General features: G+C 39.1%; 1 protein-coding gene across 5 annotated transcripts in view; it reads left to right on the forward strand.

The window, feature by feature from the left end:
• Positions 1–21,706, forward strand: part of plce1 (phospholipase C, epsilon 1) — a 119,481-nt gene that overhangs the window by 68,318 nt on the left and 29,457 nt on the right. For 3 of the 5 annotated variants that reach the window (XM_015346361.2, XM_015346364.2, XM_015346367.2), the window contains exons 4-10: positions 6,568–6,884; positions 14,354–14,499; positions 15,044–15,302; positions 15,398–15,606; positions 17,508–17,549; positions 19,828–20,485; positions 21,152–21,334. In XM_015346361.2, coding sequence (XP_015201847.2) covers positions 6,568–6,884; positions 14,354–14,499; positions 15,044–15,302; positions 15,398–15,606; positions 17,508–17,549; positions 19,828–20,485; positions 21,152–21,334 — 1,814 coding nt within the window. The remainder of the gene's footprint in view (positions 1–6,567; positions 6,885–14,353; positions 14,500–15,043; positions 15,303–15,397; positions 15,607–17,507; positions 17,550–19,827; positions 20,486–21,151; positions 21,335–21,706) is intronic. The other 2 variants (XM_015346365.2, XM_015346369.2) reach the window with 1 other exon arrangement.

The following is a 21,706-nucleotide window of genomic DNA, read 5'->3' on the forward strand; positions in this document are numbered from 1 at the left end:
AATGTCAGACAGCCTGTGGTTCCTCTTGAGAAAAAGCAGGTCTATGTATCCCAAACTTTTTTTTTTGCTTAGTCACGCTATTAAGTCTCATTATAACTGTTTTTTTGTGAGCCGGAAAGGAATAAATCCTTTTGTTTATTTAGTCTTGTCAGTGATTGTGTTATCTCCTAATAAGGGTTATTCGTCCAGTGGTAAACATAATAAGGCAAGCTTATCTGGGCTCATCCTGGAGCACAGCCTACAGTGTCTGTCATAATAGGGTTACACTGTGAGCCGCACTGTGCTTTTCCACTATTGAAAGGCTGGTGTATTGGACAATGAATATACTAGTTCACAATGCTCACATAAACTGTAGGAACACATGTACAGTATCTTATAAATGTGTGTACAGAAACAGGGTTTCATTGACTTTTAATGTTTGAGACTAGTGGTTTACAGTACGTTTATTTAAAGAACAAATCTAACCAATTTCATATTCATGTGTGTCAAGTTCAGATTTTGGTTCACTCTTAACATCTCCTTTGAGGAACGTCTTTCCTCATTTTGTTTTCTCATAAATAAGCTGAAAAACCATCCTGGTACACGGTTACCATGAAAAAAACAAGGTTCATACCAGTAATTAAAAACACGTAAAAAGCTCCCAGTTATTTGCCATTTTTTGTCAATAAAAAGAACAATGCTATTGCAGTGTACTGTATCACCTCCTATTATTTGGTGCCAGTTTTGCAGGATGGTAGTGAAGTACTGATAAGTTTCCACCCATCGATTATCAGAAAACTGCTTATTCCTGGTAAATGTAGAGGAAACCCGGAGCACGTCCTGGATTCCTGCAGTGCAATAGGAGCACACACACATGCACACACAGGGACTGTTAAGAGATACCAATTAACCTGACCAGCATGTCTTCAGGAGCTCAGAGGAAGTGGCAGGTTTTCATTTAGGAAAGAGACATGGGCTTTTCACACATAAGCTGTGAGATGTACATTCAGCTGTAATGAGTCTATTCCACTACTATATTTCTGTTTTTGTGCTTTCTTGTACATATCCAATTATAGAAATAAGCATCTGGCCCTGGGGTACAAAATGTTTCTTGACATGTAATCTGTGTAACATAATTGTACATGCTGTCCCTAATAAATAGAATGTGTAAAATCCTTAAAATATATATGTGTATACAGTACAAACATAGTTATCTCATCAGTACATATTCTGCAGATGATGATGTCTCGCCAGAGTGACTGAGCTGTGCTGAGCTCTCGTTAATCCTTTTGGCTGCAGTTCTTTGTGTACCGCAGTAACGTTTATTGCATAATGTAGTAAATGCTATTGCAAATAGCATTTATTCATTGGGGGATATCAGATTCCATAGCCGAAAGCTTACAAAATCACACAGTTTTCCTTACATTTACAATTAACTTTATACTTCATGGAAACGCAGGAAAAGTACAGCTATATGAGATTCTTTCTTGCTTAAACATTTTAATTACACTTGACGTTTGAAAACAAGTGTATAGTCCTGCGAAAGAATGAGTAAAATTACCTTCCCCCTTTTGATCTTAATCCAGTGGGCTTTCTTTGGCCCTTAGTTGGACACAAGCTAGTGTTGAGAAGCTTGGTTTCCTCTCTTTGGAGTTGCACTATCTAGGTATTTATCTATGGGTAACCCAACCTTCTGGAAGCGCCGGGAATGGCTGCCTCCCCTGATCATGCACAGTATGTCAGATATGCACTCCGTCAGAACCATGCAGTCTTCAGCAGCTGCTGCCTGACAGTTACATGTGGACAAGTGCAACTCGCCGCTGTTTCCCTGAGGCTCAGATACCTGTTCCTCTGTTCTCCCACTCAGCCCTTCACCCAGGATGGATTCCCCATTGATCAGTAAGTGTGCAGCTCCGCAGGGAGCAGAGGGAGCCCTGAGAGTGGCTTTTCCGCTCTCAGGTGCCCAGGTTCAGGGACACCAGTGGCATGTTTATCCTTTTAGCCAGTGTTGCCGGACTGTGACTGGAAAGGTTTGTCGTGTCTAAAGACTCTTGCTTTATTGGAAATGTATCCGATAAGGATGATATACAATCCAAAACAAGGTTGAGGAAATGAAATAGTTGCATGTTTCTTTCAAATCTCATAAACAATAGTGTTGACAGTTTTCTCAGAGAGGCTCTGTGTGTGTTCAAGGGTTTTTAGCTGGCTTTGTTGGAGGGAATTTGAGTGAAACGGTGCAGTTAATTTCTTTATGTACAGTATCTGCTAGTTTGTTCACTAAGACTTTGCTTTTTTCCACCCTGAGATGTAAACTCATGTTAAGTATTTGTCCTATTACTTTTGTATTTGTAGTTTCATCATGTATATGTTTGTCTCTGTATTTTAGTAGCTATAGATCTGTTGTGAAAAGAGTGTGAATTTCTCAGAATAGAATGTATTGTGGTAAATAATGATTGATTTCTAATTTGAATGCAAAGGTTTCATGATATATGTACTGTACATATTTCTGGACTGAAGCCTTTATGCAAAGTGACATAGCTTTTTACCTATTCACATACATATTTTACTGGAAAAATTCTGGTGAGGTGCTGTACCTTAAAAGCAGTGGCTCACCTGGTATTGAAAACAACAACCTTCCAGTGATGAATCCAATGCCCCACTGCTCTTAATGTAATAACGTGGAACCTGTTCAAAAAATATTTTTTATTTGTAAACGATAATAGATAAGTGGTAATTAAAAGCCCATTTTTTGTTTTAATGTACTGGCTGTTCTAATAAAAGAACAAAAATAATGTGACAGCTAGAATCTCCTCGATACTGGTTTATTTATAATTAAAATATGTGCTATATTGTATGTATTTTCAGGGTGCCCTTAAGCTCTATGAATATTTAATAAGAAGTGTCTGACCATACAGTTTCAGAAGAGTGCAGATCCTGAAAGAGTTTAATATGAGAATAATAGATATCAAAGAGAATACTATCACGGAGGTTACGAAATGAAAGAGATGTGATTTCACTGAAAAATCATGTGTAACAGCACACTGGTTTTCTCAGTGTCCAAGAGAGAATTTCTTCTGGGAGAACTTAAAAGCATCAATGTCCACATCGCCAACTAAAGAGTTTTCTTTAGAACAAATGCTCCTTATCCCGGTGTGAATGAAGTGCAGTCCCATTGGATTGCACTACCTTTGTCCAGATTGTAGTGCTGCCTTCAGCTTTCATTGTTCCGGTAGCCGCAAAGAGAAAGCGAGACTGGTTTCCATGGCGGTCTCAGCCAGCCTTTAATGGCTGTTTTCATCTGATGAGGTGGCTTTGTTGACAAACACAATGGGTGCCAATATGTCATCAAGCCAGGACACTGACTCCCCCAAGGTTAGCAGCTTTAACAAAAAATGCATTACTCGACACCCGCTTTTCTCCTCAAACGACACACATCTGAAAAAGCCCCATGGTATTAAGCATGAGTGTTCTGTAAGACAGAAAAGAAGACCCCTGCTAACAGACTGATGAGTTACACATTCGGTTGGCCAGGAAGGAAGCGTATTATCAGTTCAGTTCAGTTTATTGTCATATGCAAAAGTGCAATTACTGTAAATGCTTATTATACCATTAATATTATTAGTGGGGGTGGAACACTTTATGTAGAAAAATCTGAAAATTCCTGAATGTTTCCCAAAAGTAAACATTGTATCTGCTTTCTGCCATTCCTCACCTGTTGATACAGAAATAAGCATCAGTGGCACCCTCTGCCGTGTCTTGAAAAGACAAATGTATTACTGCATCACACTTCCCATAATAAATAATCTAGTTCTTTTTTGCAATTCAAAACATCATTAAATTAAAAGGGTGACGTGCAATTTTTTTTAACCAGATACTGAAATCATAGTTTAAACGTAGCCGTTCCATATTTGTATAAGAAGTCCACTTCGGATCTTTGTTTTTTCTTTGAGGAAATCTAAACTTTGGATTTATAGTGCAATTCAGATAGAAATCTAATTAGCCCTAAAATTTGATAGTGCCTCATAAAGTGGCTTTTTGCTTTGCTGCCCCATTTTTTAAAGCACTTCAAAGGAGGGTGGTGCTCGGCCTGGAATGATGGAGTAATTAGTTCTCTTGATGCGAGATTGCATCTATCCCCACCACTTGACATCAGTTGTTGCCACATTTACAGATAGGGGCTTTTAGGGAAATGTTCAGATTTGGCCGTTCTGTTACTGTAAATGGGGGCCCTTGCAGGGCAACATGTAATTTGGCTGGAAGGGAATAAACAGGAGGTTTCCTTACAGTTGTTCTCTGGGGAGCAGAGAGGTGAACCTTGGTGGAGTTTTCGTGGTAGGTTTCATACTGAGCACAATCATATGTAGACTGTATGGTGATAATCAAACAGTCAATTGAGGGATCAGAACCAGAAGCCAGTGAGAGGAATATTGTAGATACCCTGTTTTATCCCAGGGTTGCTTGTACGGTCTTTAACCCATGTGGTGTTGTGGCATGAGCAGAAGATTGTCATTTTAATGCAGTTGGTTGTGCTGATTCAAAGAATTATGCAGACCTCCACAGCATGTTAACAGTTTTGGCAGTGAACATAGAAAGTAAGGCTAGCACAGGAGTAGTGCAGAATTTGTGATTAATCTGTAAGATTGTCCAGTGTGTGCATGTGAGGTTCTTCCTCCATCTGAACAAATATTTAGGTGGTGTTGACATTTAAAATATTTAATGCATACCACTTCTGTTGATTTCCCTGTGAAAGTAAGAGAGAGCCACCAGTGAGCTCTTCCACTCAGTGTTAAGCCAAACTGGTGCTGCTTCATATCAGGGTACATAAGCGCCAGGATTGATTTTAACAGTGTGCTTTTCATCCCTGTCACTTCTCAGATTGAGCTAGCTTGTAAACCCCATTGCCTGGAACAAATTAAGTAAACTCCTCCTGAATTTCTGAGACTTAACAGTGACTTAACATTAACTCTGGCTTTAGCTTTTCTGAAGCTGAGCGCTTACAAAGCTGATCTGTTATGGTTGAAGTCATCATGTGAAAAACATAAAAAGACTAGAAAAGATTGTATTTTATTCCTAATAAACCGCTTTAATGCTTGTGTGTGGTTTCTTATTACCGAGAGTGATATTTTTTAAACTATAATATTTTTTAATTTTCTTACTGTTTTTAATAATCTTTCTATTATTGATTTATTTTCTGGGAGGGCAGAACTGACCTAAAGAAGAGCTTCATGTTGTCCTGATTTAAGGGCTGCTGATATTGGCTGTAGCACAGAAGCTTTTGCCAGGATATTTAATAATGGAATGTTTGAACTTTTGAGTTTTCAAAGAAACGATTCAGTTACCTTTTAGCTGGAGAGCCTGAAATCTAATTCCTTGTTTCTGTACAAATGTTTGCTGTCTACTAAAAAGAAGTGACTGGCACATTCAGGCAAACAAAATGTTCTGAAGATCATTTTTTTGCAAAATGTTCATTAACAATAATAGTTTCAAAGTTACTTCAATTATTTTATCAAATTAAGTTAATTATTTATGCTCATAATACAGTATGTTTATCTTACAGCTCATATTTTTCTTAGTATAAGGGTAGGCTTCTTCTGCTTTTGTTCCACCTTAATTATCAACCTAATATTCTAATATGTGTCTTCAGCACCTGGGTCCATTAAGCAATTAAGGATCAATTCACCAATTAATTGGAAAGTCCTGTAATAGTATGAAATGGGAGAGCCATCTGTACATTGTATTTGGACATGGGATAAGTACTGTGCAACTACCCTGTACCTTTAAAAAGATTCTCCCAAGATAAAACCTTTTTTTTTATTCAAGACACACAATCATGGTTTTGTTTAAATGTTTGTTTTCATTAAAGTAAAAAATATTCTTTACTTTAGCTTCCCCTGCATGGGTTATGGGAGGTTCATTTGCTACTGTTTGAAAGTGGAGATTGTGCTCTTTCTGACTTAAACTCTTTCAGATTGTACAAACTGTATCTCACAGAGGGGCTCAGAGCCTTTGTTGTTGATGACTCCTGAGGTTAACTCAGACAACTTCAGCCTAATCCCCTCCCCTAGGATCTCATTAACAGTAGTTTTTAAGAGGATGTGCTCCCAGTATGTCTATATGAGATGTGTGTTGTAATAATCCCCACTCACACATCATCTTTCTTGGTAGAGGAGGCACAGACTGAAGCCCAGACAGGCCTGGCAGTTCTGCCTTTCTTTATTCCTGGTGCAGGTTAGGGTCCAATCCCACTTCAGTCGATTAGAGGACTGCAGATCCTGGTAGTGTGGTGTGTGCTTTGTTTTCTGATAATGTCCTGACACAAATCTATCTTGCTTTGTTTTTCTATGAGTTACCTGTCAACCATCCATCATCCATTTAACTGATGTCACGGTACAGCTTCCTTCCTACAGTGACTTATCACTGTATCTCTCAAAGCTTTATTTTTTTATAACTGGTAAACGGAGGTATGATTGCAGGGGAAAATTGCAAGGATGGTTATACAGCAGCACGCTTAGGAGGCTGCTTCTGAAATCAGGAAAGGAGGCTGGGAGAAAATGGACATGGGTATGATGACAGCCTTTCTCCTTTCAGAACGCCAGGTGTGTGGGACCATGGCGGGGTCGAGCACTTTGCCTTCGAACATGACGGGAATCAATAAAGAGCTGGCTGACCTGCGGCACCTCATCCAGTTCCCCGAGGAGATCGCCAGCATTCTGACAGAGCAGGAGCAGCAGCTGTATCGCAGAGTCTTTCCCCTCGATTACCTCTGCTTCCTGACCAGAGACTTGGGCAGCCCCGAATGCCAGAAACGCCACCCCCACCTCAAAGCCTCCCTCTCTGCCCCGGCCATGTCCACGAAGAGTGGGGATCGCAACACCGTGGAGGACCTTGTCACGCGCTTCAACGAGGTGAGACCCCTGACTGCGCACCCACACCGAGCTTCCTGCCCTCTCCTCGGTTTAGGGCTTTTCTGCAGTGAGGGCTTCAGAGAGCTTTCTCTTGGTCACTCGGCAGCCATATGCAAACTGGGTCAGATTGAAAACTGTATTTCCGATCAAGCTGCAGTGGTGAAGCCATTAAGATCAGTTAATCTCCTTCTCTTACGTATGTCCTTTTACAACAGCAAGGACTGTTCATGCTGTAAATGAATCTGAGTGAACTTACTCTTGAGTGGTTTCAGAAAATGAGGCGAAAAAATAAGAGATGAAAGTCCACTAAGTAAATGATAAAACTAATGCTCACAAATCCCTGATTTCCTGTACGGTATACTGTGTCACATATAATGCTCTGATTAACCTTTGAAAAACAATGTGTTATTTATAATTGTCTGATGCATCAGTGGTGTTGTTTGTTTCTGAAATGTTTTTTTGTTCAATGAGCAAATTCATTTAAAAGGAAGTACAAACTAAAAACCCTGCCATTCTACGTAAAATATAAAGATTCCCAAAAGCTTTAGTTGCTCCATATCTCAGGGAGATAACCTTAGAAACAAAATGTTTAGTCTAGACTGAAACTCCTACAGCAGTCCTCTGTTAAAGGATATTGAACATGGAAACATTGAATGAAAGGTTTTCTCTCCATTGTTCTCTATTAGGAACTTGACTCATGGAGATTGACCTTATATTTCTGAATTATAGGTGGCATTTTTTGCTGTGTTTAGCTGTGAGTGGGAGATTAAGTTGAGGCAGGGGGATCTGTTCACAATAGCATCTTCTGCTCATGAGTCGAAGTTATGTTCAGCAGTCATCTGTTCGTGAAGTTTGCTCCCTTTCAAATTCTCCAGTCAGTTTTCAAAATAAAAACTGATTAACCTGCATATTTCTTAGTGAATGACAAGCTGACACTTGAAACTACCAGTATATATACGCCAACCACTTGAAAATGAAGGTTTCTCAAAAACTGAGTTAATTTTCATTTATATTGTATTGGTGGTGGTTTGCAACTGATTGCAGTTTATTGGGTTATATAGATTGATTAAAGCACAAAACATATTGTGAGGATCCTAGATGTCTGTTTTGTGAGAGCTGTTATATTATTATTCATTTGTGTTGCAAACCCTGTCCTGTCTGGTACCCTGTCTACTAATACATGCCTTTAATAAGATCAGAACTGTTACAAGACGTTATTCTGGAAATTGCAATCAGGCAGAGAAATCACAAAGGCCCTGTTATTAAATGCTAGATTGTGCCCTTCTCAAACCCAAGCTGCTGCATTTCACAGCATCTTGAGGCCCATCCCTTCATCTTAATTAGCATTTCTTTTGATTGCAGCCTGTCCCAACCATCTCTTTGTGTTCTGCAATTCTGCTGAGAATCACATCAACACAATTTACTAATCAAGTCTTTATGACTTTGAGCTCTCAGAGACGACGGCACTTGTTTTCAATGAAACTGATTGAAATGACCTTTTACCATAAGGAAATTTTTATTGCAATGCTATTATCAGCAGCTCCCACGCACTGCAATGGTGTTTCAACACTTCCCTTCCCAGTGTAATTCAGGGAGGGTAATACAGTATATGAACTACTGTTGATAGTGGGGGCTTGTTAATTATCCAGAGTGAACTGTCTGACAGTACTGATGTTCTGACTTCTCACAGAACTTCACATTATTGAAGGTTTTGTGGGATTATCCCTTGCTAATACACCCAAGGATTAAACAGCAGGTTTTCTTCCTTATCTTCAGCCACTATATTGTTAAAATCATACTTTCATCAGACTTACATGGCCTCATGTTGATCCTCTGGCTGCTTTTACACAGTCTTTCATAATGTGTCAAAATCATGTGATGAGTAATCTTACTGTCTAAGCCAGAACCCCAGAAAAAAACACATGAAAAGCACACTGAAAAAACTACCGGCTTCAGGTTGAAGAAACTTCATTTTTTTAAGATGACTAAACATAAGATATGCCCAGGACTCCGTTGGAAAACTGTTTTGCTAATGGTACTGTATTCTGGTATTTTGATTTTATGCTGTTAAACAAGTTGGCTGATATTCTGCAGAAAAAAATTAGCAACTTCACCTTATTTGGCAATGCAGAAAATCAGGTCAGACAGCTGACTTCCCAAAAGCAGTACTGGACCAGGAAACACCTAAAATGTCTAGAAAAATCTTCTTGGAGGTCATAGATTTTTGATCTGTTTCATAGCTAAAACGGAAACAGGTGCCTCTAGCAATAGAATTTCAATAACACAGATTGCATTGGTTCATGAAAGTCCACTTTGCTTAAACTGGAAAGTCTGGGAGACTGGCCATTCAAAGAGAGTTACGGTATTAAATACAGCTAAGGCATTTATTTTCTCTGGGTAGCATTCATAGCAGCAAAAGAATGCACAATGACTGTTCTCATGCTGGGCTAGACAGTAAATAGTCACAGTAAAGTAGGCTGTGCTCCATGCACTAGGACCTACACCAGAACTGCTAACCATAAGTATTGTAGTGATGTCTGGTGAGTGAAATGCACATCCAGTTTAACGCTTCTTTATTTCTGTTATACCTGCCTACTGCGATCATGCTGGACATGTGAAAACTCTTAAGTCACACCATCATTGAGTCTCCTGAAGATTTCAATTGAGCTGATCAAAGTCAAGCTGTGTTTTGGCATTAAGAATTTCCAACGCTGCAGGGATTCACTACCTCGGCTGTTAGTGTGATATTTCCTAACCTTGTTTGTGTCATTGTGCCTCCTGGTTTTTGTGTTTTCTTTTCCACTGGGCATCTGGTTCTTCAAAGTGAGGGTAGCAGCTGTCTGCAGTGGATCTGGCCTTTGATGTGCGTTTGAATTGAGGCATAAATGAAACCCCTCAGAAAAGAATCTGACTGAAATGCAGCCTGCTATTCAGTCAGGGTTACTGAAAATGCACTTGTCCACTCAAGTTCTGGACATGAAAAAATGCTGCTTACTTGTTGGTAAAAAGTACTGCAAGTCATTCAGAACTTTGACTGTGACCTAGTGGCAGTGATGATAATCTGTCATCTTAAAAACCATTGTAGATGTTCATGTGAGCTGAATGTGTTGGCTGGAATTAACCTTGTTCTTTAGCGCACAAATCATTGTGCCAAAATAGATGACTTTGGGGAGAGAATAAATTAATGGCGAGACCTTATCTAAATGGGGTTGGTTAGCAAATCGCCTACCTGTGCCTGAATAAGATCTGGTCTGTGAAAAGTCTTGACTGTGAAGACCTCTTTTTGTCTGATGCCTTGAAGGGAATGCACTTAGAAGTATACTTTTTTGGACAGTAATATTTAGGGGTAGAACGACGGCGCACTGGTTAGCATTGCTGCCTCACACATTGTGGCTCTGGGTTTAATTCCAGTCGTTTGTAAGTGGATGGATAATATTAAATGGTCTTTTTTTGTCCTAGGTTGTGGTTACTCAAAATCTGATTATACGTTCTCACATGTTTTCATTAGCAGCTTTCAAAATTAACAATGTAATCCCTTCCAAAACAAAAATGTTGTCAGATGTCAGGAAGAGCCATTTGATCACTTCCAAGAAAGTGATACAGAGGGAAAAGCTACAGTATAAGGGCACAGGATCTGGACTCTCTACAGCACTTTGACTTTGTACTGTACAGCACATAGCATTTATTTATGTTATGAGATCATGAGGATTAAACCTCTCATACAGCACTACAACAACTCTACTACTAAAAATAACTGCATTGATTATGTTTTTGTCATCTTTTTTCTTCAAAACATTATTATCAACCTGCTATGTAAAAAGAAACCTGCTATGTAAAAAGCATAGTGAAATAATATAATATAAAGTGTTTATCTAACTGCTAATGTATGCCTACAGACAGAAAAACTCAAATGATGCCTGGTATGCGATCTTTCTAAAAGGATAAATACCCTGGTTATTTTTTAGAAACTTGTGCTGCTGACTGCTGAGTTGATTCAGTTCCACTTGGCAGTGCTTGACAAGAACATCAACTATACAGAGAAACAATCTCAAACTCGATATTGCTGCCATAATTATTATTGTCATTATTGTTATAATATATATATAAGGCGATGGTTGACCTCTAATATGGAGGAACTGTGTTCAGTAGTTCATTCAGCTTACTGTTTGAAAAGCTGACAGGCTGCTGTTCTGCTCTTTTTTCTGTACTGTGTACAGACACAAAATTATGAGGATGAATGCATTTTGGTTGCTGGTAATTTTGGCCTTTGTTACTTCATCTGCTTTGAAAAGTGATTAAAATTTAAAGAGCTATAAAAATCCTATTATTTTTTATTATATATCTATCTATACTAATGCTGACATTCTTCAACCCTTCAGTGGGCAGTGGCCTTGAATGCTTTGTAAATCTTTGTATCAGTATTGTACAGTCCAGAGTAAACGTGATCAGTTCTGAAGAGCTCCTGGGAAGCTTGTGCCAGGATATGGAAGCCTTATTGCATTATTATATCAAAGCATCAAACAGCACACGTTGTACCCTGCAGGACCACATGACCTACACTTCTCTTGTTCCTATTAATACTTTTGGCTTTTGTAGGAGGAACAGGCTTTTCCCATGCTGGCTGTCCTACTATTTGTTGATTAATATGAGCTCTGCTCACAACTCTAGGACTTATATGTACGCAAACTGGTTGCATTGGCTGTTCGTATAGTTTGGTTTCTGTTTTTTGCCTAAGTGGGCATTCACTTAAAAAGCAGATGTTAAAAAATGAAGCCTTTTCAATCATTGGGTTGTGAATACAACCCATTACTTATCATCCAACTCTTATCTTTTCCTTATTTTTAAGGTTGAGTTTGTGAGATACAGATGTGAGTTCTGAGTCACAATCTCTCTGAAGGAAACTTTGGATTATTCTATGATAACAGAAACCCACCCCACTGAATTTAATAAGTTGCAAGTGTTGGAGGAAGGTGTAGCTTTCCAGGTTTCGTCATGTGTCTTCTGATGAGAAGGAATAGAGACCTTTGACTGCCAGATCTTATTAGTTAATTATTGTATATAATTGAATTACAACGTGTGAGCGGGCAGGGGTAGCAGGGAATGAACCTTGTTGAGTGTTAATGGCACAGATGTTTCCATGCTGTCAAAATCTGAAATGATCCAAGTTAAGGCAGTAACTGGCTGGATTGACACAAAGCCCCAATTATACATTTTACTACAATGTAGTGCTTTTATATTGTGTGTCTTACATCTGTTTTGTGATATTCAAGCTGAAACACAAATAATGAAATACTACTTATATTTCAAAGGCTAAAATGAATAAACCATTATATAAGCATTGTATGAACAGCAGGGATGGCATTTGAATATGCCATTTTGGGTTAACAAAATTGTAATTTTTTGAAGCAGTATCATAGTTTTAGAAAGGCATAATTTTAACATAAAGTAGTTATTTGTAGATGTGGCTTTTCCTTTGCTTCAAATGAGAATAGAACATGAGAAACCTTTTGTAGTGTAAATTGCTTGCATGGGTCCGTGCTGTAACTACAGTATAAGGCAGAAATTCTGGAAGATTACGTAGTCTTGTTTTTACAGTCCTCTGTCTCTGCATTGTGTGCTTTGAATTTTATTCCTGGATATACATCTGCTTTAGACTGTAGTCAGTGTATCAAAATGTCATGTAATATTAAATAGCTGGGAATATCTAAAATATATTCCTTTTATAAATAATATAAAAGAAGTGGGGCCAAATTGTCTTTGCTGTGTGTTTTGCCTTGAGAAACACTGAGTTCTGAGCACCTCTGCATGAATTCCTTGCATTTTCGGTTGTCTTTTACATGTTCTCATGCAGAAATAAGAAATATTATAAATATGTCTGATTTTTTTTTGCTTTTTTTAGACTTTCCAAGCTTCCTCTAGGGTAACGTTTGTCCTCTTGCATAACCCTGTAAGTTGATATCTGGGAAGTATTTTTTTTTCGGGGAAGAGTCCTGCTGACATTTGCCTCTGCTTGTAACCCTACACTGGCGGGCAAAGCTGAAAGGATGCCAGAGATTTGCCATGAATCTCACTTCACTACTCTCCCTGGGTATTCAGTGTACAGTAACTGTTTCTATAACCACATTAATTCTGCGTGTTTTGCTAGAGTGAAACACTGAAGAACTTCTGAAGATGACTAGTTGATTCTTTATTGTTTATTATAAAGCACCAGAAATGGTGTATACAGTTGTCTGTCCTCTGACATTAAATTCCATTATTACTGATTAAGGGTAATGAACAGAAAACAGAGTGTCTGCTCAGTTGGTAGACAGAAATAACTACATTTTTTTCAATTGTTCCAAAATTTATAAAATGTTTTTCTAGATGTTATCCTACTCAGAACTGGGCTATTACAGTATATAACAGATTTTCCATCAAGGAAGTAGTCAGATTTTTGCACTCCTCGGGGTTCTGATGATAAGGCATAAAAGTTTATATTAAGGAAACTGAAAAAGACGTTTGTTCTGGTCGTACAAGATTTGACTAAATATATTAGAATAATCAGGCCTTAGATGTAGATGTACTGTATTAAATTGGGATTTTGATGCTGTATTTGCTTTTAGTAAATAATCTTTGTAATATTTGTTAAGGTTCTGTGACGTGGAAGATGAATTCTAGTTTAGGAAAATGTTTTCTTTATCAAATCTAGCAATTGGCATTGCTCCTCACTTCCGAAAGATGTCTGAGAGGCTCATGATGGTCAGAGCTCTCACATGAGAAAACAGCAAAGGGCACTGACCCTCTGACCTCTGCACTTGTGCTGGACCAGATACAACGTCTTTCCATTTGATTCTGCTTTAATTTCTTTTCATTTTTGAAAAAAAAATGTGTTTACTTAATTTCTAAATTCTAAAACATAGCCTGCAGAAATGTCCATGTAAAATGTAACATTTGTTATATATTAGGTTTCTATGAGAAATGCAGCCTTTTGTTATCAAAAAGCTTGGGAAAGCAAAGTTATTAAAAGGAAATTAAAAAACTAGTTTCACCTCACCATTTCTTAAGGCAGTGCCATTTGGGCTAATCAAATATGAATGGAGTTTTTCTTACAAAGTTACTTCACAGTACATTTAGAAATAATAGTGCACATCTGTGAAATCTTTATTGAGCAGTTTTCTGGACAGCATCCTACATTATTTGTTAGATCATTTACATGGCTGGGGTGTAAGATGTATTAATGCATAAAAATCATTGTACGCTGAAAGAAATGCACTGTAATAAATTGATTTTGATACTTTGCAAAGTTTCATTCCAGGATTTGATGAGGAATTAACCGCTTTGAGATATACTTTGTAGATGGAAATGGGACTGTCTCAGACCAACTGTGCTGAAAGCTATATCTTAGCTGGCTTGGGGGGATTGTAGGATTTTGCAGGGCTCTTTAAGGTCACCCCACTGTGCTAAACCCCGATGTGCTGTTTTGCTTACAGGTGAGTTCATGGGTAACCTGGCTGATCCTGACTGCAGGTTCCATGGAGGAGAAACGGGAGGTCTTCTCCTATCTCGTCCACGTGGCCAAGTGCTGCTGGAACATGGGCAATTACAATGCGGTGATGGAATTCCTGGCAGGCCTGAGGTATGCTGCATTCCTTTCCTTAATTTTACACAGAACAGTAGGTTCCGGAACAGATTCAATTGCAACATCCTATATTAATAGTGGGCTTCTTTGATCCACTGCAGCTCTTGGCACGTGTACAGTCAAGGCTTAATGGAATATCTTATGGAAGTCACAACAGCTTGACTTGTGGATCTGTGGTAGTTATGCAGGGGAGGTGAGGTTAAAGGAAACTATAAACCCCTTTCATGTTTCCAACAGTACAGCAAATCCTGCTTTCGAATTGATTCACACAACTGTTTCAAAAGTGTAACCCTCACTTTATTTATGCTACTTGGGTGTTATTTGGGTAGCAGTAAAAGAAAGCAGCTTAAAGTTTGGCCTGGTATGTGTATGATATTTTGGTTCACCCTTATCGTTTTGCACGTAACATAATATAATGTCAATTTATTGCTCTTCTGCTGTATTCAGAGCTGCAAAATAGTTTAGTCTCCTACACTACAGGTCTGAGTGCTGGCTTTGAGACCATAGGATGTGAGTGTTGTTTCCTACAATTCCCTGCAAGGTCTCGGAAGGTGCTGAAGATGTGGCAGTTCATGGACCAGTCCGACATCGAGACCATGCGAAGTCTGAAGGACGCCATGGCACAGCACGAGTCCTCCTCCGAGTACAGGAAGGTCGTCACCCGAGCCCTCAACATTCCTGGCTGCAAAGTAGTGCCCTTCTGCGGCGTCTTTCTGAAGGAGCTCTGCGATGCTCTGGACGGAGCCTCCAGCCTCATCCACTTCCGCCCTCGCTTCAGCTCGCAAGAGGAGTCCATTGAGGTACGAAAGTCCCGAATCGTGCGTTTCCTCTTGTGGGCGGACATCTTTCCTTTCCCCGTAACTGCCTGAGCTGAGCAAAGTGCTTGTGTCCGCAGTTTGTCGCAGATTACAACGGGCAGGACCACTTCCTGCTGCGGGCCGGGAAGGAGGGCCTGAACAACTCAGAAAAAGAGGCCACCGTCAGCAACATCTTGCAAACCATTCGCTCCTGCAACCGTAGCCTGGAGTCCGAGGAGAGCGAAGATGGCATCACCGAGGGCACGGCCTCACGGCAGAACTCCTTCAAGGACCGGAACAAATACCAGTAGGTCACCTACAGCTCGAGATAGAACAGGAAGTCCATACCCAATCCATACTGCTTTATGTTCGTGTGCACAAAGGCAGTCCAAGGTGACAAATCTAGTTAAACCGTATTTTGGTTAAGAAGACTTTGCTTTTTTCCAATATATTTATATATTTAATTATATTTTTATATATTTATTGATTAAATCTATCATTTGTGTTTGGATTGTACGGTAGCATCTTTAAATTTAGTCATACCATAAGGGTATGTGTATGATCATTTGCGATCATGAACACTCTCCTACAAAAAATATAAAAATATAAGTAATGTGTAGAATATGCTTCTTTTAAACTGAACTAGTATTTGGTTATCAATTGCCATATTCCACATATTCCACGCCCTGTAAGAGGCCCTAAATTGCTTATTAGAGGCAATATTGATACACCCTTGTATTTCATCTAAGGCGCTACTTTAGATATGCACACATATAAAGTACTGAATGGTCTAATTCCAGATTAAGTGTTTACTGCATGAATATAATTCAGATCATAATCTGGAGAATTAATGTTTTAATGTCATCTTGAAAGCCTACCTTCTTACTAAAAGTTTAAATTTTGTGTCATTCTGTTTTCTGTAAATCTTAGTTTCACTAAGTCAGTTTACAGCACTTTTGTTTGCTTCACTTATTTTTGCTTCTGCGGTATATTGTGTGTTGTCTGTTGTACAATGCTTTGCATTTCAATTTCTTGAATAAATATAATTGTATTATTTTATTATTATAGGGTGCTATGATGACCATTACATAGTTTATTGCAGCAAGATTATTTTCTCATGTCGAACTTCACTTTCCATCTCATGGGTTGACCTTGGGAAGTCACTACCTTGCTCTTTGGAATGGCAATTTAACCTAACAAATGGATCCATGCCTCAAACCCTCATAAAGAACTTGACTTACTGCCACCTGTAGAAACTGCACTTTCCTGAGAGACATTGCACTCAAGCACAATTCACCTTAAACCGGGTTTAAGGTCATTATATAAATGTGGGTGTGTATCTCAAAATACGAAGGCCTGTTTTAATCTGGACCACCTCAGTGTATGGTTTCAACAGTATCTTGGTTAGTGCTTTCTGGGACACTTTCTCTTGTTGCACGGTGACATGTCTTATTGAGCGTCGCAAATTAAAATAAAAAAAAATACTTAAGAAACTGTATTTTACGGAAAAGCGAAATGATGAATTGTGCATCATGTTGTGGTTGATTTGAAAATGGTGAAATGAATGAGAAAATTATTAAGAGTGTTCATATGAGTCACTCATAGCTATGGCACTCTACACTATCAAACACTGTAGTGTGCTTGATGAGATTATAGCCTCTGCTTTGTGTTGTATCCTGTTGCCTATATTCTTACATAATGTGTAAATACAATTACTGACATATCTATTGCAGAGCTGACAGGAAAGAACATTTTTACACAAATTAGTATAGGTCTCATACCTGGTTGACTTTTTTATGTTCACATTCAGAAACTGATCTTCTGTTGTTTGGTAATATCACCATGATGTTAAGCATAAATTTGTTTCCCTCAGAAGAATCTGCTTTCTTGTAGGCTGAGGATCTGTTTATCCTCAATGGTGAGATACACACTCAGAGAAACGTGTTGGTATTTGATAATGATGCCTATCATGTGTGTTCTGTATTCTCTCAGCATTTCCAGATCACTGTTCTACTGTATGTTGCACGAGTCTAATGTGTTTTTGACTAAATGCTTTGGAGAAAACATACCTCCTCAGCATCATGCAGAAAGCCTTAAATCTTTCTGCCCCACGTCATGTTCATGTTTTGTCTTCCTTTTCCTCAGTTTTTCTTTCCATATTTTCTCCTATTGATTTCCATCCTTTTCCTTTCCGTTCCTTCATCTTAGCTCAGCCCCTGTCAGGAAAACGTCTGATTCGAACCGTGTCTTGTAAGTTTCTCGGCTTCTTTGTCTCTTTCCCCTAACTTCGTGGTTAGGATTTAATTAGAGAACAATTTTTATTTAACATTTGAAAGGTCTTTGCATGCTGATCAGCTCCACTAGGATATTTTTATGTGTAATCAAACAATGTATATAAGTGTGTGCATTGGAAGGTGTACTGCTTTCTGAAGGTTAATTTGAACAGCTTGTGAGTGCCCAGGTTGAAATTAAACCTACATAGAATTTCTTCCTCACTGCTACCTATGTAAGTAAAATTAGCAATAATAAGCATACATATACTTTATATATATATTAATATAATCCATTTCCAAACTGAATCAATGTATTTCCGAACCACAGATTCAAATTCCTTGTGTTTTCTGAAAAGGTCTTTGGGATTTTCTCCAGATATTCATAAGTATGAGAAATCAATATAAAGAGCTATTTTTTCTAGGCGTCTGTAAATTTGCATACAGTATTTAATCCAAATGGAAAATGCAATATTCCACATACTATATTGTCTTAAATTCTACATCTTAATTTTAACATCAACTCATGTAATATATAATATATATTATAGATAACACAGTGCATTAACATTAAATACCTCATGTGTGTAATGTAGCAATGGGTCTTCAAATGTCTTTTTATTTCATCTGTACAAACATTTTGAGTTTTTTTTTTCATTCAGTTGAAACTACAGGCTCTTCCTTCATTAAGACAGTGAAGGAAACATTAATAAAACATTTCTGTATTCCCATTGATAACAATAGAAAATAGCATGACCTTTATTTATTATTCTTTATTTCTCAAACCAAGGTCAGGATAAATAATTTAAAGGTCATGTCGTACAAACACATTACAAGTGATAAAAATTACCAGAAAGTGTCACTGCAACCAAAAGAAGTTGATCCTGAGCAAGCAAGAGGAAACCATTATTCTGATTTAGCCATTTCTTGAAATCTGGGGGAATACCACGATCGGCAGCATGCTTGTTCTAGACACTTACTACCCTGTGTAAAAAAGATGCACAGACTTATCATATCAGTATTCCTTTGAACACCATATAAGAGCCACATCCGAACGCCCATTTTGTTTGCAAAGATAAACGGTTCTGTAAATAAAATGGAAAATATAGTATGAAGTACAGTATGAAGTAGACAAGAAGGCACCTGTCATGCTTTGCTTAAGATAATCAGTGTGCTTTTGAAACTCCGAACACTCAAACTTGCTACAAAAGATACAGGCAACCGTCTCATGCAATATTACGAAACTAATTAGTAAGATCAAATAAGGGACAATGTAGCAGATTAATAATAGCAGAATAGACTCTTAAAGCAATAGAAATGTAAATTCTAACATATATTTGTCATTAAACTTATTTCAAGACGGTTAACTTCCAGATGTCTGTAATTATACAGCAGCAATTCTGCAAGCACGGGAAAAGCACAGTCCCACAGGGCTTTGCTCTTTGTTGCCCTGTCTGGCTCCTAACAAAAATTTCAAGTGGTTTGTCAGTGGAGCTGAACCTTCTTCTTGTGCCATGACAGGAGGAGCAAAGAGAAGTGAGCATTTGTTGTTTAACAATCCAAGCCGACAAAATCCAGTTGGAAGACTTGATCAGTCTTCTCTCTCCTGATAACAACCTTAACTGTCTTGGTCACGTTGATTGTACCCACAGTACACTACTGTCAGAAAAAAAATTCTCCCCGTGTTTATTACTATAATATGCTACCACAAACACAATTGATTAAATCGACATTGATAAAATCTTCATGTCACACACACATGAATCATTCAGAAATGGAATAAGACAATATTAATCTTTTCCAAGTGACCAAACTGCACTGTTGCTACCAGTAGCTGAGCATTTGGTAATTTCTCTGCCAATTAAAGCCATTCACTCTCATCAGATTTACTTCAGGAATCATTTTCAGTGTGTGCAAAAGGGTTTCGTTGAAAAGTTTCCTTCTGTCGCGACAACGCAGCTATTATCAGTAGACCCTGTTTAAGAGTCTTGGAAAAAGCTCGATCAGTGCAAATCAAACATCCTTTACTGCCTAGGTCTCAGCAGTTGACATTTTATGAATACTCCCTGTAGCGGGTTTATAGCAGAAAAAAGTATGCTACGGTGTTTAAAGGGGAAAAATTAAACAGCGTTGGTAGAATTCATGCATGGGACACAGGTCACTAAGTGAAGAAGGGAAAAGTATTGTGAGATTTTAGCTTTCTTGCTTCTGTTCCTGTGACTTTGGTGATTAATTTTTATCCTCCGCCTGTTGCCCAGATTCATCGTGGGAGACCTGTCAGACTCCGAGGGAGACCTGTTGGAGTCCCCCAGGGATGTGGATACGCAGGGAGCTGAAGAGCAGCAGAGGGCCTTCGGCCATGGCACGGAGCTCATCCCATGGTACGTCCTATCCATCAGGGCTGATGTTCATCAGTTTCTGCTCCAAGGGGCCACCGTTATTCATTACGACCAGGAAGCCCACCTCTCTGCCCGCTGCTTCCTGAAACTGCAGCCTGACAACTGTTTCTTAACCTGGTCAAAGCCCCAGAGCTGCTGCCCGTCGAATGGCAAAACCACTGAGTTTTCTTACTGCAGACCTCAGTATTTTGGACAGATAGTGCTGAACGGACTAGCCGACGGGTTCCTGGACTTGTCAATGGCCAAGGCTGTTTTCATGGGCCACCCTGGAATCGACACCCACGCTGTCTGTGTGCAGAACAAGCTGTGTGGCATGACCCTGGAAGAGAATGGAGTGACCCTGCTGTACGGACTACACACTACTGATAACAAGCTCTTGCACTTTGTGGCCCCGAAATATACTGCCAGGATGCTGTACGACGGACTGCAGGCGCTGGTCAGTGCAGTGAGGAAAATGAAGAAGTTTCCGGACCAGCGACTGCAGTGGCTGAGGAAGCAGTATATCAGCCTCTATCAGGTATGGTAATGCGCTGACATCATGTGGAAAGGCAGAGGAAGCCATTCAGCCTATTTTGCCTGTTTGGTAGTTAGTAGATAATTTATCTAAGGATCTTATCCTGCTGTTTGTCGACGAACACCAGGGTATGGTATTGGCTTCAACAACATGGGTACTTTGTTCAATACCCCCACAACCCTTTGGGTTAAGAAGTGCCTCCTGTTTTCAGTTTTAAATGCATAAAATCATTAAAATATCACTTCTGTGTAGTTTCCACTTGTGCCCTCGGCTTTGTGTGTCTCTGTTCGTTCACTCCTCTCCAGTAGGGTCATCATTGCTTATATACCTCATGTACACATGTATTGAGTGAAGTGTATGCTAGTGTTGATGGGAGTGATGTTTGTATGCACTGCAAAGGGCTTTGTTCTGAAGTACTCAACATCTTTTTTTTTCTACTTGGACCCAATAAGTACAGTAGTGGCATGGAAGCTCTGTGCTTTATAGTTCCATTTTGTAGAACTAGAACTTCCTATACGATTGGTTGACCATTCTCAATTCTAATGGTCAGTCATATTGGAGGATGCAAACAAAGTTTGTGAATTCCATTCCTCAGCCCCAGGGGTTCTAATCATTTTGCCTCATGCAGATCTGTTCAGAGGCTCATTTTGCTGAGGCTGTGTTTTGCAGGAAGATGGCAAGTACGAGGGTCCCACCCTGGCCCAGGCCATAGAGCTGTTTGGAGGCCGACGGTGGAACGTGGGAAGCACGAGCACTGGCACCCTGAGCAGGACCACCGAGAAGCCCAGCACCCAGAAAAACAGCGCGCTGGCCATCAATACCACCAAGAAGAAGAAAAAATCCTTGATGAGGGTAAGAGCAGTGCTCCCTTAAAATATCACATAAGTTATCGCATTATTGATGATAGTTTTTTTTACCTTTTCTTTTTGTACCCAGTATGAAATAAAACATAACTAATGTATCTTGGCTCACAACGATGACTACAGCACTAGACTGGGAGAATGAGGAATAGCACAGAATAGAATAATGGTTTATTTCTCTCTGATACCACGGTAAACCTGTAGATGTCTGGGAAGTTGCAGTAGTTGATGTTTCACTCAGAGAGCCCTGACGGTCTGCAGGATCTGGGCCCAGGAGAGGACTGCTATGTGGAGTTTCCCAGTCTGTCGCCTTCAAACTAAGTAACTTGTATTTCTAGGTCCCAGTGGCAGATCAGCCTTACTG

The sequence above is a fragment of the Lepisosteus oculatus genome, chromosome 4, assembly GCF_040954835.1.
Source record: "Lepisosteus oculatus isolate fLepOcu1 chromosome 4, fLepOcu1.hap2, whole genome shotgun sequence".
NCBI classification, from domain to species: domain Eukaryota; kingdom Metazoa; phylum Chordata; class Actinopteri; order Semionotiformes; family Lepisosteidae; genus Lepisosteus; species Lepisosteus oculatus.